At 46.7% G+C, this 13686-nt stretch overlaps 3 protein-coding genes across 3 annotated transcripts in view; 1 reads left to right on the top strand and 2 right to left on the bottom strand.

Moving 5' to 3' along the window:
• Positions 1–13686, top strand: part of LOC120910202 (gastrula zinc finger protein XlCGF26.1-like) — a 1148070-nt gene that overhangs the window by 611458 nt on the left and 522926 nt on the right. The window lies entirely within an intron of this gene.
• The window catches only part of LOC120909806 (oocyte zinc finger protein XlCOF7.1-like), a 39331-nt gene that overhangs the window by 23633 nt on the left and 2012 nt on the right, over positions 1–13686 (bottom strand). Inside the window, exons 4-5 of the mRNA XM_040321536.1 lie at positions 13034–13232; positions 2509–2543 (exon numbers count right to left, since the gene is read on the bottom strand). Of these exons, the coding sequence (XP_040177470.1) occupies positions 2509–2543; positions 13034–13232 (234 nt within the window). The remainder of the gene's footprint in view (positions 1–2508; positions 2544–13033; positions 13233–13686) is intronic.
• LOC120910148 (gastrula zinc finger protein XlCGF17.1-like) lies at positions 791–2500 on the bottom strand. The gene has a single exon (XM_040322027.1). It carries the CDS (start codon positions 2486–2488, stop codon positions 1331–1333), a length of 1158 nt encoding a protein of 385 aa, XP_040177961.1. The 5' UTR covers positions 2489–2500; the 3' UTR covers positions 791–1330.

Genomic DNA, 13686 nt, shown 5'->3' with positions numbered 1-13686 from the left:
CATGGGAATCAATCTCACCTTCACTGAGATCCCTTCATTGGTTGCCAGTAAAAGACAGAATCACTTTCAAGGCACTCTGCCTAATACATAAGTGTATTCAAGGCAACGCCCCCCAATATCTATGCGAAAAAATAAAAGCCCATAACCCCAATCGCGATCCACCAATCAAAACCTCCTCCAGATACCCAAGGCCAGATACAAGTCCAAAGGAGATCGAAGATTTGCAGTCCAGGGACCTCGCCTGTGGAATGCACTACCAACCACCATCCGACTGGAGTAGGACCACTTGGCCTTCAGGAGAAAGATTAAAACCCATCTCTTCTGAGGTCAAGGGGTTCCTTACCCATGAAATGGATACAGCGCCCAGAGGCGATTCAGTTCGCATGTGTTGCGCTTTACAAGTCTCTCTCTCTCTCTCCATCGGTTCGATTTTAAAGCATGTTTTAAAATTTTGGACGGAAGGACAACGGACCGATGGGCCGTACACACGGTCGGATTTGACCGATGAAACTGGACTTAAGGCCGTTTACATCGGTTTGGACCGACCGTGTGTACGCGGCCTTAGAGTTTGAAGAACAGTCAATTGGCCCTTTGGTTAGAAAGTCTGGAGACCCCTGCTCTAGAAGCTTCTTCTAGAGGCAGGGAGAACCAATCAAACTCCCAGCCTGAGAAACCCAGAACAGACCAATCCAAACAATCTCTGCCCCTTGATTACAGAAGGAGCCAAAAACGAGATTTACCGAGCAACCTAACTAGGAGGGTGCTACAACTTCAAGAAATGGACGCAGGGCAGAATATCGTAGAGTTTATTTTACAAAACCGGAATATCTGATTGACGTACAATAAAAAAAATGGATCAAAATCACATCTTGTATAATCGGTTTCAAAATCTATACAACGTATTGATAATTATAAATTGGCTGGACCACCTTCTGCAGGAAAGAAAATGAAGAGTGATGACGTTCAACAGCCAAGAGCTTCATTGGTGGAGTCCTGATTGCTGACCGGGGGTTGATGTACCCTCGCGGAGATCACTTCTTCATCTAGAAGAATACAAAGATAGTAGACCGAGCTCCAGTGATTGTTCCTTCATGTTCTTGCCTAGGTATTGCCACCATTGGGTGTTTATTGCCCGTGTATTGGTATGGCTGTCTTTGTATAGTCATCATTGCCCAATTTGTTCCCCCATGTGTTGCCATATCTGGCCATGTATTACCGCTGGTTAGTTCTATGGTGCCGTCTATGTGGGAGTGGGGCCAATTCAGCACTTCTTGTTTAGAGGCGTGCTTGTCCCGGGGGTCCAATCAACATTAAAGACGGCCCTGCAGCTTCAGTTGCTGTGAGTTACCTGATGTCTGATTAGATTTCCTTGGAGTGAAAAGCATTTCCCGCACTCTGAACACGAGAAAGGGCGTTCGCCCGTGTGGACTCTTTGGTGTTTGAGAAGGTTCCCCCTCTCGTTGAAACATTTCCCGCATTCAGTACAGGAGAAAGGCCGCTCACCCGTGTGTCTCCTCTGGTGTTTAAGAAGGTCGGAATTGAAAATGAAACATTTCCCGCACTCCGAACACGAAAAGGGACGTTCGCCCGTGTGAATTCTCTGATGCCTAAGAAGGTGCTGCTGCTGAACGAAACGTTTCCCGCACACTGAACAGGAAAAAGGACGCTCCCCCGTGTGACTCCTCTCGTGTGCAAGAAGGTAATGCTTCTGAATGAAACTTTTCCCGCACTCCGAACATGAAAAAGGACGTTCGCCTGTGTGAATCCTCTGGTGTACGAGAAGGTGTTCTTTCTTAGTGAAGCACTTCCCGCACTCGGAACATGAAAAAGGACGCTCGCCCACATGACTTTTCTGGTGCGTATGAAGGTGCTGTTGCTGAATGAAACATTTACCGCACTCCGGACACGAAAAAGGACGCTCGCCCGTGTGGCTCCTCTGGTGTATGAGAAGGTGTTCTTTCTTAGTGAAACATTTCCCGCACTCGGAACATAAAAAAGGGCGCTCCCCCGTGTGAATTTTCTGGTGTCTGAGAAGTTCTCCTTTCCTACTGAAACATTTCCCGCACTCGGAACATGAAAAAGGACGCTCGCCCGTGTGAATTCTCTGGTGTATGAGAAGGTTTTGTTTTGTGGTGAAGCATTTCCCGCACTCTGAGCATGAAAAAAGACGCCCAGCTGAGGGACCTCTCTGCTGTTTCGGCAGTTCTCTGTTTTTACTGTAAGATTCATAACAAACTAAAGATGACAATGGAGGCTCTATGGTCTTACTTCCATCATATAAAGAAGACTCAATGGGATTGGCTGGATGTGTTGATCTAACCGCATTGTGAGATCTTAGATCACAATGTGATGTCATAGTGTGGGATTTATCAGAAGGTTCCTCAGGATTAGAAGGATCCATTGATCTTAGATGGACATCTGAAGTCATAGTGTGGGATAGATGGTCAGCTGAGGTCATAGTATGGGATAGATGGTCAGCTGAGGTCATAGTATGTGATAGATGGTCATCTGATGTCATAGTGTGGGATAGATGGACATCTGATGTCATAGTATGGGATTGATCAGAAGGTTTCTCAGGATTAGAAAAACCCATTGATCCCTCCAGATGGGAAGGTCTGTGATGTGCGGTTGGAATAATGGAATCTTCTCCTGGAGAACATTGCGTGATGTCATCATCTTCTGCCTTGAAATTTGGAGATAACATTGGATCTCCCTCCGAGGTTCTCAGAACTAAGCGTCCATCTGTAAGAAAACCATTTTTAAATAAAGATTCAAAATATTATACTAGTCTTACAATCAGGAGTCATATACAGTATGTTGATCCAGCACTAACAAGTCTCTCAGAGATCCGGCATGGAATCGGGTGCAACCATTACACCAAACTATGAATACAAATCAGATAAAGGATACGACACACCCAAACCTCACCGATAAAGCCCCGTACACACGGACTGAATTCCTGACAGAAAAGGTCTGATTGAGCATATTTTGAGTTACAGAGAAGGTCTAGGGCTAGAATTATTGCTCTTGCTCTACCAATCGCGGCGACACCTCACATGTGTGGTTTGAACACCGCTTTCATATGCGGGTGCTACTCACATATGCTTTTGCTTCTGCACGCAAGCTCGTCGGGACGGGGCGCGTTCCTGGCTCCTAACTTTTTTAGCTGGCTCCTAGATTCCAAGAAAATTTGTCAAGCCCTGCGTTACACGAATTGACCCTGCAATTGTATGAAGGAGTTCTGTGTTGATATGTATGATAATGTATATTGTAGTTAGGGAGTCACATCGGCTGCTTTGAGGGATTAGTTAATTAGCTCATGTTAATTATGTTTCTGGTTACAGGTGTATTGTTAGAGTAATATGAGCAGGAGGGGGAAACCTCCTCTTCTACTGTATATAAGACTTGTTTTCTGGTTCTAATAAACACTCCATGTTCAGCAATCAAACGAGTATTGTCTTGTTTGTAGCCGTCAGCGGTTTGGAATACCTGATATCTATATTCAGACTGGGAAGGAGCGGTATATGACGAAAGCACTCAAGCAGAGTGTGGGACGTTTTGTTACAATGACATTATATTGAGGAATGGAGATGGACCTTTCATATGGTGTACAGTATGTCCTCCTCATTTGTTGGGAACATGACGTTATATTGAGGAATGGAGATGGACCTTTCATATGGTGTACAGTATGTCCTCCTCATTTGTTGGGAACATGACGTTATATTGAGGAATGGAGATGGACCTTTCATATGGTGTACAGTATCTCCTCCTCATTTGTTGGGAACATGAAGTTATATTGAGGAATGGAGATGGACCTTTCATATGGTGTACAGTATCTCCTCTTTTTATTTATCATAACAATGCCCAGGAGGGCACTGAGTCACATCGGCTGCTTTAAGGGATTAGTTAATTAGCTCATGTTAATTTATGTTTCTGGTTACAGGTGTATTGTTAGAGTAATATGAGCAGAAGGAGGGGGGAACCTCCTCTTTAACTGTATATAAGACTTGTATTCTGGTTCTAATACACAGTCCATGTTCAGCAATCAAACAAGTATTGTCTTTTTTTGTAGCTGTCAGCGGTTGGAATATCTGATATTAATATTCAGACTGGGAGAAAGCGGTATATGACGAAAGCACTCAAGCGGAGTGTGGGACGCTTCGTTACACAAGGTTTCTATATTTAATAACTACTTACTTGTATCTATGTGTAGAGAAGATTCCTCCTGTTTCCTTTCCATAATCATCTCCCCCTCCTCCATAGACTGCTGATCTCCACTCACCAACCTCTCTTCTACTTCCTCTTTATGCTCAACTTTGATGTCTTTCCGTTCTTCATTCTAAAACCCAAAAGATGATACTTTTAGAAATAGGAGTAAAAAATACAATAAAGAACGTCCTCACACTGATTTTTTTTTTTTGTCCAGTCCCATCTACCTGAATATTCTCTTTATAATTGGTGGAATCCTCGGAATACAGAGGACCTCCCTCCTCCATAGACTGCTGATCTCCTCTAACCAACATCTCTTCTTTTTCCTCCTTTACTTTAACTTTAATGTCTTCCAGTTTTTCAGCCTAAATCCCAATGATGACAGAATGTATTTGTGAAAGAGAACAAGAGATTACATAGAATAATTTTGTTTAAGGTCTATATTCTCAGTTTCTCCTACCTGATGATGGTGGGGGATGGTGTGACCTTCCTGTGTGGAATCCCGGGAATACAGAGGACGGGGACATCTCTCTGGTGGGTTCCCATTACTGGATCCATCTGTAGGAAACACACACACTGACTGAATACATTGTTTCTATGTGTTTATCAGATGATGGGGGATCTAGGTGGAGCCTCCGTACTGCTCTCTCCTTTACAATAAAGTCTCCTCTTACCCGGTGATGTGAGGGGCGGCTGATTGTCCATCATGACGTCCTTGTAGAGATCCTTGTGTCCTTCTAAATACTCCCACTCCTCCATGGAGAAATAGACAGTGACATCCTGACACCTTATAGGAACCTGACACACACAATGATACAGTCACCATCCAGACACATCCCTTGTCTGTTACTGGATAATGTCCCAGAATTCCCAGAATCCTCCTCACCTCTCCTGTCAGCAGCTCCATCATCTTCTTGGTGACTTCTAGAATCTTCTTCTCGCTTTTTCTCTTGGGTTTCATTAAATGAGGTGGAGGCACTTTAATGGTTAAATGGTCACTTGACTCCACTGGAGGGCATCTCTGTTTGTAAAGAGCAACACCAATGTTATTTTACTCTCCCAGAATCCTCCTCACCTCTCCGGTCAGGTCTGTGTTTTATTAATAGAGATAAGAGTGATGTCATGTGACCTCCCAGAATCCTCCTCACCTCTCCGGTCAGGTCTGTGTTTTATTAATAGAAATAAGAGTGATGTCATGTGACCTCCCAGAATCCTCCTCACCTCTCCGGTCAGGTCTGTGTTTTATTAATAGAGATAAGAGTGATGTCATGTGACCTCCCAGAATCCTCCTCACCTCTCCAGCCAGCAGGTAGATGATCTCCAGGGTGAGGTTTAGTATCCTCTCAGTCATTGGACTCCAGTCCTCCTCCATCCTCATTGATGGGATCATGTCATCCACACAAGTTCTCTGTAGAGAGATAATATGGTAGCTTTGCTGATCATTATAACTCATAGATAGTAGAGATTCTTTGTAAACCCTCCTTCTAAAAACAGAGGAACACCTGTGCATCCCCAAATGGCATCCCCTACATGGTTTTACTGTATTGTACGCACTACATACCTCCCAACTGTCCCAGATTCGCCGGCACAGTCCTAGGATTTGATGTAAGTCCTGGCGAATCAAGGCTGAGTCCCGGAGTGGAGCCAAGTGGCGGAACAAGTACTTTGTTCTAGGGACTTATCAGTCAGGCGCGGGCACTGGTTGCATCTGCCCAGCAGCTTGTGCACAGTGTATGGAGTACTACACACCACAATGCATTTTCTCTATTGCAGCCGACATCTCCCCACCGGCTGCCTGTCACAGTAAGTTACTGTGACAGGCAGCCGGCGAGGAGATGTTGGCTGAAATAGAGAGAATGTATTGCGGTGTGTGCTATCACCAGGGCTAGGACTAGGCAGGGCAGGAGTGTTGGTGATCGCTTAGTTCACCTGCTCTCATAGGGGTATCCCTTCGGGGGAGCCCCACCTAGTACTGGGAGGGTTCTGTTTCGGCAGTCCCTTCAAGAAAGTTGGGTCCGTGTCGGCTTTGGTTGCTCGGACCACAGTACCTCAATCCCCGTCTGGAGCCAATGCCCCGGGGATCAGGGTTTGGGTCCTTCTACACAGGAGGACCACTTGACGTTGCACCTGTCTGCACGTTTTAGTGACCACTCTTTATGTGTGTGCACATTTTTTCTGCACCGGGTGGAGTTTTTTGGGTGTGTTCACACGCCATAGGCTTTTAAAAAAAAATGAGTGTTAGTGTTCGCTAGCACCCAGCATTTGTCCACGTCTCCTGTCGGGGTGTCCCTGGGTCTCCAGCACAATGATCGCCGACACTACGGCTGCCAGTATCGTTCCCAGCCTGCTACATCTTTACAGCTGCAATAGTGTCAGAGCACCGAGGGACGTTTCCCATAGGTTCCTCCTCGGCTCTGACGTGTGTCCTGACAGGGCAGGTGGCAGGGCCTGGGAATTATGATGAACAGAAGGGGAACTGAGGGATTGAGGATTTTCGTGCTGTATGGCAAAATTTGGAGGGAGGTGAGTGCATTTGAATTGGGGAGGGGGGGGGGTTGTGCTGAAAGGGTAAAATAATTTATGCTGGGGGGGATTGGGATGGAAGACAAAATATATATCTCTCCCCAACTCTACCCCACATTCTAGCACAAGTCCTCTACCTTCCAAAGTGACCCCCCAGCACATACCCAAAGCTTGGGTGTTGTTTAGCCATGTCCCTTAAGCCCCTCATACTCTGGTTTCTCTTCAGAACAAAGGAAATCTTGGCCTTTTGGTCTGGATTTTGTGGCACCTGTCCCGGACAGCTGTTCGGTAGAGAACACCTGCTCCCCTTCCGGTCGGGGGGAGTGGTTAGTATTTCCCGAATGTGATTAGGAGGGAGCGATGGGAGTGGTGGGAGTAGCAGGGCACGGGCTCTCCCTAAACTTTCCGAGCTCCTTTCCTCCTGGCTGGGATGGGTGCTGCTGGCCCGGGCGCTCTGTTGAAAAGCCTATGATGATGTGCCCCTGGAGTGGCAGTCTAGGGGTGCCGTAATTGCACTTGTGTTTCTACCGGCACATTTGCTTTTTGGCACCTTGGTCACGTCACTATATCAGACTTTTTAACCACCTGCCTCTAGGGCCAGGCCTTTTGGTCAAGACCAGAGGAATTTTTGATTCCTGGCCGGAGGGCCGGCTATTGTTCTGCACAATGGTCACTTTTTCACTCTCTTCATCTTTCTTCTCCCACACTTTATTTTTTGTTTCCCCTTTGTTTGTCACTTTTATGTATATTTTTGTTTGGTGTTCACGTTTGTCATGTTTGATTAGTAGGGTGCGTGTCCTCGGGCCAGCCCTGAACGTCTTGGGAGTGGGTGGACATGGCCTTCTGGCTTAGTTTGCCTGCTCTCATGGGGTCTCCCGTTTGCACTTTTTTGTTGCACCTCTTTATGTGTGTGCACATTTTTTATGCACCAGCTGGAAGTATTTAGGGTGTGTTTTGCATACCATGAGCTTTTCAATAGAGCCTTAAGCCCCTCACACTGAAAAGTTTGACCACAACCATTTTTGCTGTGGCGCGCTGAGTGTGCCGCCGCCCCCCCCCCCCCTCAAGTGTCCCTCATTCACAAGTTTGAAAGTTGCGCACTGTGTCAATAAGGCCATACACAGCAACTCACAGCTTTTAAATTAACAGCCAAGAAATGCTGCGAGTGAGGATGAGGGGGGCAAAAGTATTGGACGTGCTACACCAGTCCTATCTACTTTTATACATTTTGTGGTAGTGTGTAGCACGTCCATTGCCCTTAAACATTATTAATAGCGGTTTTATTATGGTAGCTAAAAGTTTTTATTTATACCGATATCATACATCCATATAGGGGAATATATGGCTCTATTTTTAGGATATATCTTTACACATTATACAATAAGCTAAGTGTGTGTCATCATCTGCTGGAGATAAAAGACGTCACAGTGACTATGGAGGAAGAGGACGGACATGACGGGGATTACTGGGTGTAAATATAAAATAATATCTTATTACCTCTTCTGCTGCCAGTTCCAGCAATGTCTCCTCTCTACTTCCTCCCGACTTACCCCTCACCCGGAACTTCCTGTATGTATGTGTCATCACTTCCTGTCTGTATCTGACATCACTTCCTGTTGGTGCGTTCCACTGAATATACACAAGGGCCTGGATTCACAAAGCACTTACGCCGACATATCTCGAGATACGCTGCGTAAGTGTAACTATGTGCCGTCGTATCTGTGCCCACAGAACTAGATACGCCTGAAAATAGGCTTCATCCGACCAACGTAACTTTCCTACGCCGGCGTATCGTGGGTGCATATTTACGCTGGCCGCCTCATTGCAAATATGCAAATGAGGGAGATACGTCGATTCACGAACGTAGTTGCGCCCGGCGCATAATATACGCGGTTTGCGCAAGGCTTAGGTCCGGCGTACAGTTATTCCCCATTAAGGATGAGCTCCGGCGTGTTCGCATTGAACACGTGTGGAGCCCGCCAGGAAGTCGGCACCCGCGCTGCGCTAATCACAGCCAGGCAGACATTTCCCGATCTCTGAGCATCGGGAAATGTCTGCATGGCTGTGATTAGCGCAGCGCGGGTGCCGACCTCCTGGCGGGCTCCACGCGTGTTCAATGCGAACACGCCGGAGCTCATCCTTATTCCCCATCTATGAGGCGCAACTCATGCAAAGGTATGGATCAGGGAACAGCCGTCCTATTTTACGTCGTTTACGTAGTAGTATGTGAATAGGGCTGGGCGTAGGTTACGTTCACGCCGTAGGCAGTGATCCGTCGTATCTTAGGGAGTAGTTTCAACGTGATTCTGAGCATGCGCACTGGGTTGCGTCCCACGGGACGGCGCATGCGCCGTTCATTTTAAGTACTTGTCTGTCACTCGGCCCATCATTAGCATGGGGTCACGCCTCATTAGCATGGCTCACGCCCACTTCCACCTACGCTGGCTTACGCCGAGGAAACCCAGCGTATCTTTAACAGCGAGTGGAAGCGAGTGCTTTGTGAATACTGTTCTTGCCGCTCTGCGCTACGCCGGCGTAGCCTAAAAAAGATACGCTGCGCCGGCATAAATATGCGCCGATGTATGTGAATCCGGGCCAAGATCACCACCTTGCGTTGTCTACGTTACGTTCCATCTTTTTGCCCTCTGCCTCACGGTCTATTCTTCTATCAGGTTACATCGATGATTACACACAGATTATACTTTACGTCAAATCCAGACAATAAAGAATAAATTGGAAAAAAAAAAGGATTCTATGGCACTCTGAGTTACGTATTTTATAAATCACTCTTCCTTTACTGACATGCTGTTTCTAAACTGTCTTTCAACTGTCATATTTCAGACTCCATCATCACTGTCTCCTAGGGTTGCCACCTCATCCCTTTAAAACCTGAACACATATGAATTACACAGGTTCTGTGGCTGATTAAGGAGGTAATTAAACTCACTTGGTGCCTTATCTGCATTAAATTAGCCTCAGAACCTGTGTAATTCATATGTGTTGAGGTTTAAAGGATGAGGTGGCAACCCTACTGTCCCCTGTTGGTCAAACTTCAGACAATCCCCCAAGCATATATTTAATACCTCCCAACAATGTGGTATTTGTAATGGCTTCATGTATGCAGGAGGGGGCCACCATGCGGGTACCACCGCCTTGCCAGCAAAGGGGAGCCATTTCAAACGTGCCTTCACCCCCACTACAGTAGAGATAATTATTGTGCAACTTGTCTCCCTATGATGACCATGTATCGGTTACCCCACTGGGTCTCACACCAGAAGCACAGAGTCATCTTTTCAGCTGGTGACTTTGGTCTGTTCCTACCTGTACCAGCACTAGACTTCAGAGCAAAGGTGTAAATAGAATCTTCAGGGCAAGAAACCATGAAGGGCTCACTTCGCCACGTCCAAAAAGCCATTTCCATCAGTCCCAGGGCCCTTACCTTCGAGCCCGGGCCCTTCCCAACAGCAGGAACCTTTCAGAAGTTCTGCAGCCCCCTTCCTGCCATCTTGGGACACTCCACAGTGGCGGAATGTCAGGGCCTGGTTGCAATTGCGACACTGATGTTACTATTACTAGGGGGTTATTTTGGAAGATGTAAGGGGGGTCTCTGGAAGATGTAAGGGGGAACAATGAAAATAGTACTTCCAGAGTGCATCCTTCTGGAATTTGTGCTGTCAGTATGAGTAATGTAAGTGGCAAAAGTTCCAGCCACTCACCAGTCCACATTGTGGGCTTTGGCTTTCAGAAAGGCAAGTGGAGAGATTGTGTATGGTGGGCCATACGCAACTTGCAAGGGGCCAGGCTGGCAAGAAAACATTTAAAAAAATGTCCTTGTTGGTGACTCGGAACTGCACCTGTGCAGTTCCAAACTCAGTTGATTGGCTGCGCTCTGCCTTTACTCGTGCGGCTGGTGAGGGGGGGGGGGGGTATAATCCACACTCTGCTGTCCCATCCGAGGTTGAGCCTGGCAGTTCTCTAAATTGACTACTTCCGGAACCGTGCATGTGCAGTTCAAAGCTGCTGACAGACATTTTTAACACTGCCCCAGACACAAAGCAGTCTTGCCCCCCCCCCCCACTGTGGTGGAACGCCAGGGCCCGATCGCAAGTGTGAACTTTGCTACCCTGGTAGTTCCGCCACTGCTTCAGAGACCTTTTAAGGATAACAGTGTAGAACACTATGGTAGAGATTTACTAAAACTGGTCCACACGGAATCTGGTGCAGCTGTGCATAGTAACCAATCCGCTTCTATCTTCAGTTTGTTCAGCTAGGCTTTGACATTAAAACCTGGAAGCTGATTGGATACTATGCACAGCTGCACCAGATTCCGTGTGCTCCAGTGTTAGTAAATCCCCCCCCAACTATCCTCCACCAGTTCTCCAGCACAGCACACTTGTCTTGCGCCAACCTGTAGGCATGGAATGGGCAAGGCGATAAATTTCCCTTGTAAGGTCTTCTTTCTTCTGTAGTCCAGGCCCTGCTCCTTGGAAGGTTCTGCACGGCAGCGGCCCCAAGATAAAGACCCGTCGTTGAGAAGGGCAAATTTAGGCAGACACCACACTATTCATGGTCTAGTCTGCAGTTTTCGGTTTGTGAAATTCTTGCAGCAATGGTTCTTCTAGATCTGAGGTTCTGCTTTCACCTATGGGCATTGCCTGCTCTACTGTGGATTTATATCCATTTCCCTTCTATCACTTCCTGGCCCGCCTTCCAGTCTGCTTCCCTATATTATATATATATGACATGATTAGTACAACCATTTTTTTTTTGTATTGTTAGCAATTATTTTTTTTCCCACTTTATAAATGTCAGTTTTGCTGCAGTAGGTTCTATACATGTTCACCCTACCGAATGCCCCACAATGCCCAAAGGGCCTGGCATAGATTGGGAGGGGACCACCACACCGTTTTTTATTTTTGTATTGTTAGCAAATAATTGTTTCCCCCCCCCCCCCTTTATAAATGTCAGTTTTGCTGCAGCAGGTTCTATACATGGTAAAGATGCGCCACTTTACAAGCAGACTAAGGGGATCCTCCAGGCACTCTATTTAAAGGAATTTTTATTTATTTAAATTTCACTTTAAGCATCATTAAAATCACTGTTTCTTTAAAAGCAATTTTTTTTTTTAAATGTTGCATTGATACGTGTCCCCCAGGGCAGTACCCAGGCCCCCATGCTTTTTTTGGCCAGTATCTTGCATATAAGCCTTCAAAGTGGGGGATGTTTGATTTTTCAAGTTTGGGTCCCATAGACTTCAATAGGGTTTGTGGTTCAGGTCGGAATTGTTGCAAAAGTTTGAGAGTTCTGGCGCGAACAGAACCGGCGGGTGTTCGGCCCAACTCTATTCTCAGCAGCATCATTCGGAGTGAATCCTCGTATGTTAGATATCCTTGGTGTGTAAAGCATTTCCCGCACTCCGAGCATGAGAAAGGACGCTTGCCGAAGTGAACTTTATCCTGCTTAAGTTTTCCCTCCTCAATAAACATTTCCCGAACTCTGTACAAGAGAAAGGGCGCTCCCACCATGTGACATCTCTGGTGTCTTCGAAGGCAGAAAAACCTCCCGCACTCCGAACATAAAAAAGGACGCTCGCCGGCGTGAATTCTCTGTTGCGTAAAAAGGTGTTGTTGCTGAATGAACATGAAAAAGGACGCATCATTTGGTGTGAACCCTCTGATGTCTAATTACATTTCCTTGATTTGTATAGCATTTCCCGCACTCCGAACATGAGAAAGGACGCTCGCCTAAGTGAAGTTTCTGGTGTTTGAGAAGGTTTCCTCTCTCAGTAAAACATTTCCCGCACTCGGCACACGAGAAAGGGCGCTCCCCCGTGTGACTCCTCTGGTGTCTACGAAGGCTTATTTTCCAAGTGAAACATTTCCCGCACTCCGAACATGAAAAAGGACGCTCGCCGGTGTGAATTCTCTGGTGCGTATGAAGGTGCTGTTGCTGAATGAAACATTTGCCGCACTCCGAACAGGAGAAAGGACGCTCGCCCGTGTGACTCCTCTGATGTTTAAGAAGGTGTTCTTTCTTCGTGAAACATTTCCCGCACTCCGAACACGGAAAAGGACGCTCGCCCGTGTGAATCCTCAAATGGATGAGGAGGTTTTGTTTTGTAGCAAAACATTTACCGCACTCTGAACAGGAAAAAGAACGCTCGCCCGAGGGAGTTCTCCGCGGTTTGCGTCGGGCTTTGTTTTTCCTGCGGGTCTTTTTACGAAAAGAATGCTCTCCCGGGTGATCAGGAGGTTCCTCAGGATTAGAAGGATCCATTGATCCCTCCAGATGGGCATCTGATGTCATAGTGTGGGATTTATCAGAAGGTTCCTCAGGATTAGAAGGATCCATTGATCCCTCCAGATGGGAAGGTCTGTGATGTGCGGTTGGAATGATGGGATCTTCTCCTGGAGAACATTGTGTGATGTCATCATCTTCAGACTTAAAATCTGGATATAAAATTGGATCTCCTTCTGAGGAATTCAGAACAAAGCGTCCATCTGTAAGAAACAATTTTTAAATAAAAATGCAGCCCCACCGTTGCCAGGAATACAGCACCCACCATTGTCATGAATGCAGCACCCACCATTGTCATGAATGCAGCACCCACCATTGCCATGAATGCAGCACCCACCATTGCCATGAATGCAGCACCCACCATTGCCATGAATGCAGCCTGATCGATTCCCATCTGCAGCCTCAAAAGGGCCAGGGAGGGGGCGGGACGAGCGCCAACAGATTACATACAGGAGAATCTCCTGTTTACTCGGCGGTCTCTTTAATAAAAAGTCCTCCTATGATAGACAGTGCAGGCGTCCAATGGCAGCCCAGGAGACGGGCCTTCCCATTACAGAGACCGCCAAGTAAACAGGAAATTCTACTGTATGCAATCTGACGGCACTCATCCCGCCCCCACCCTGTCCCCTTCGTGGCTGCCCAAATGATAAATACGGT

Source organism: Rana temporaria, chromosome 8, assembly GCF_905171775.1.
Source record: "Rana temporaria chromosome 8, aRanTem1.1, whole genome shotgun sequence".
Classification (NCBI taxonomy): Eukaryota; Metazoa; Chordata; class Amphibia; order Anura; family Ranidae; genus Rana; species Rana temporaria.
This window is presented reverse-complemented; position numbering and strand designations above follow the sequence as displayed.

Bases quoted from the DNA above. Each gene is read 5' to 3' on its own strand.
- LOC120910148 (XM_040322027.1), bottom strand. From the start codon at position 2,488: ATGACCTCAGCTGACCATCTATCCCATACTATGACCTCAGCTGACCAT.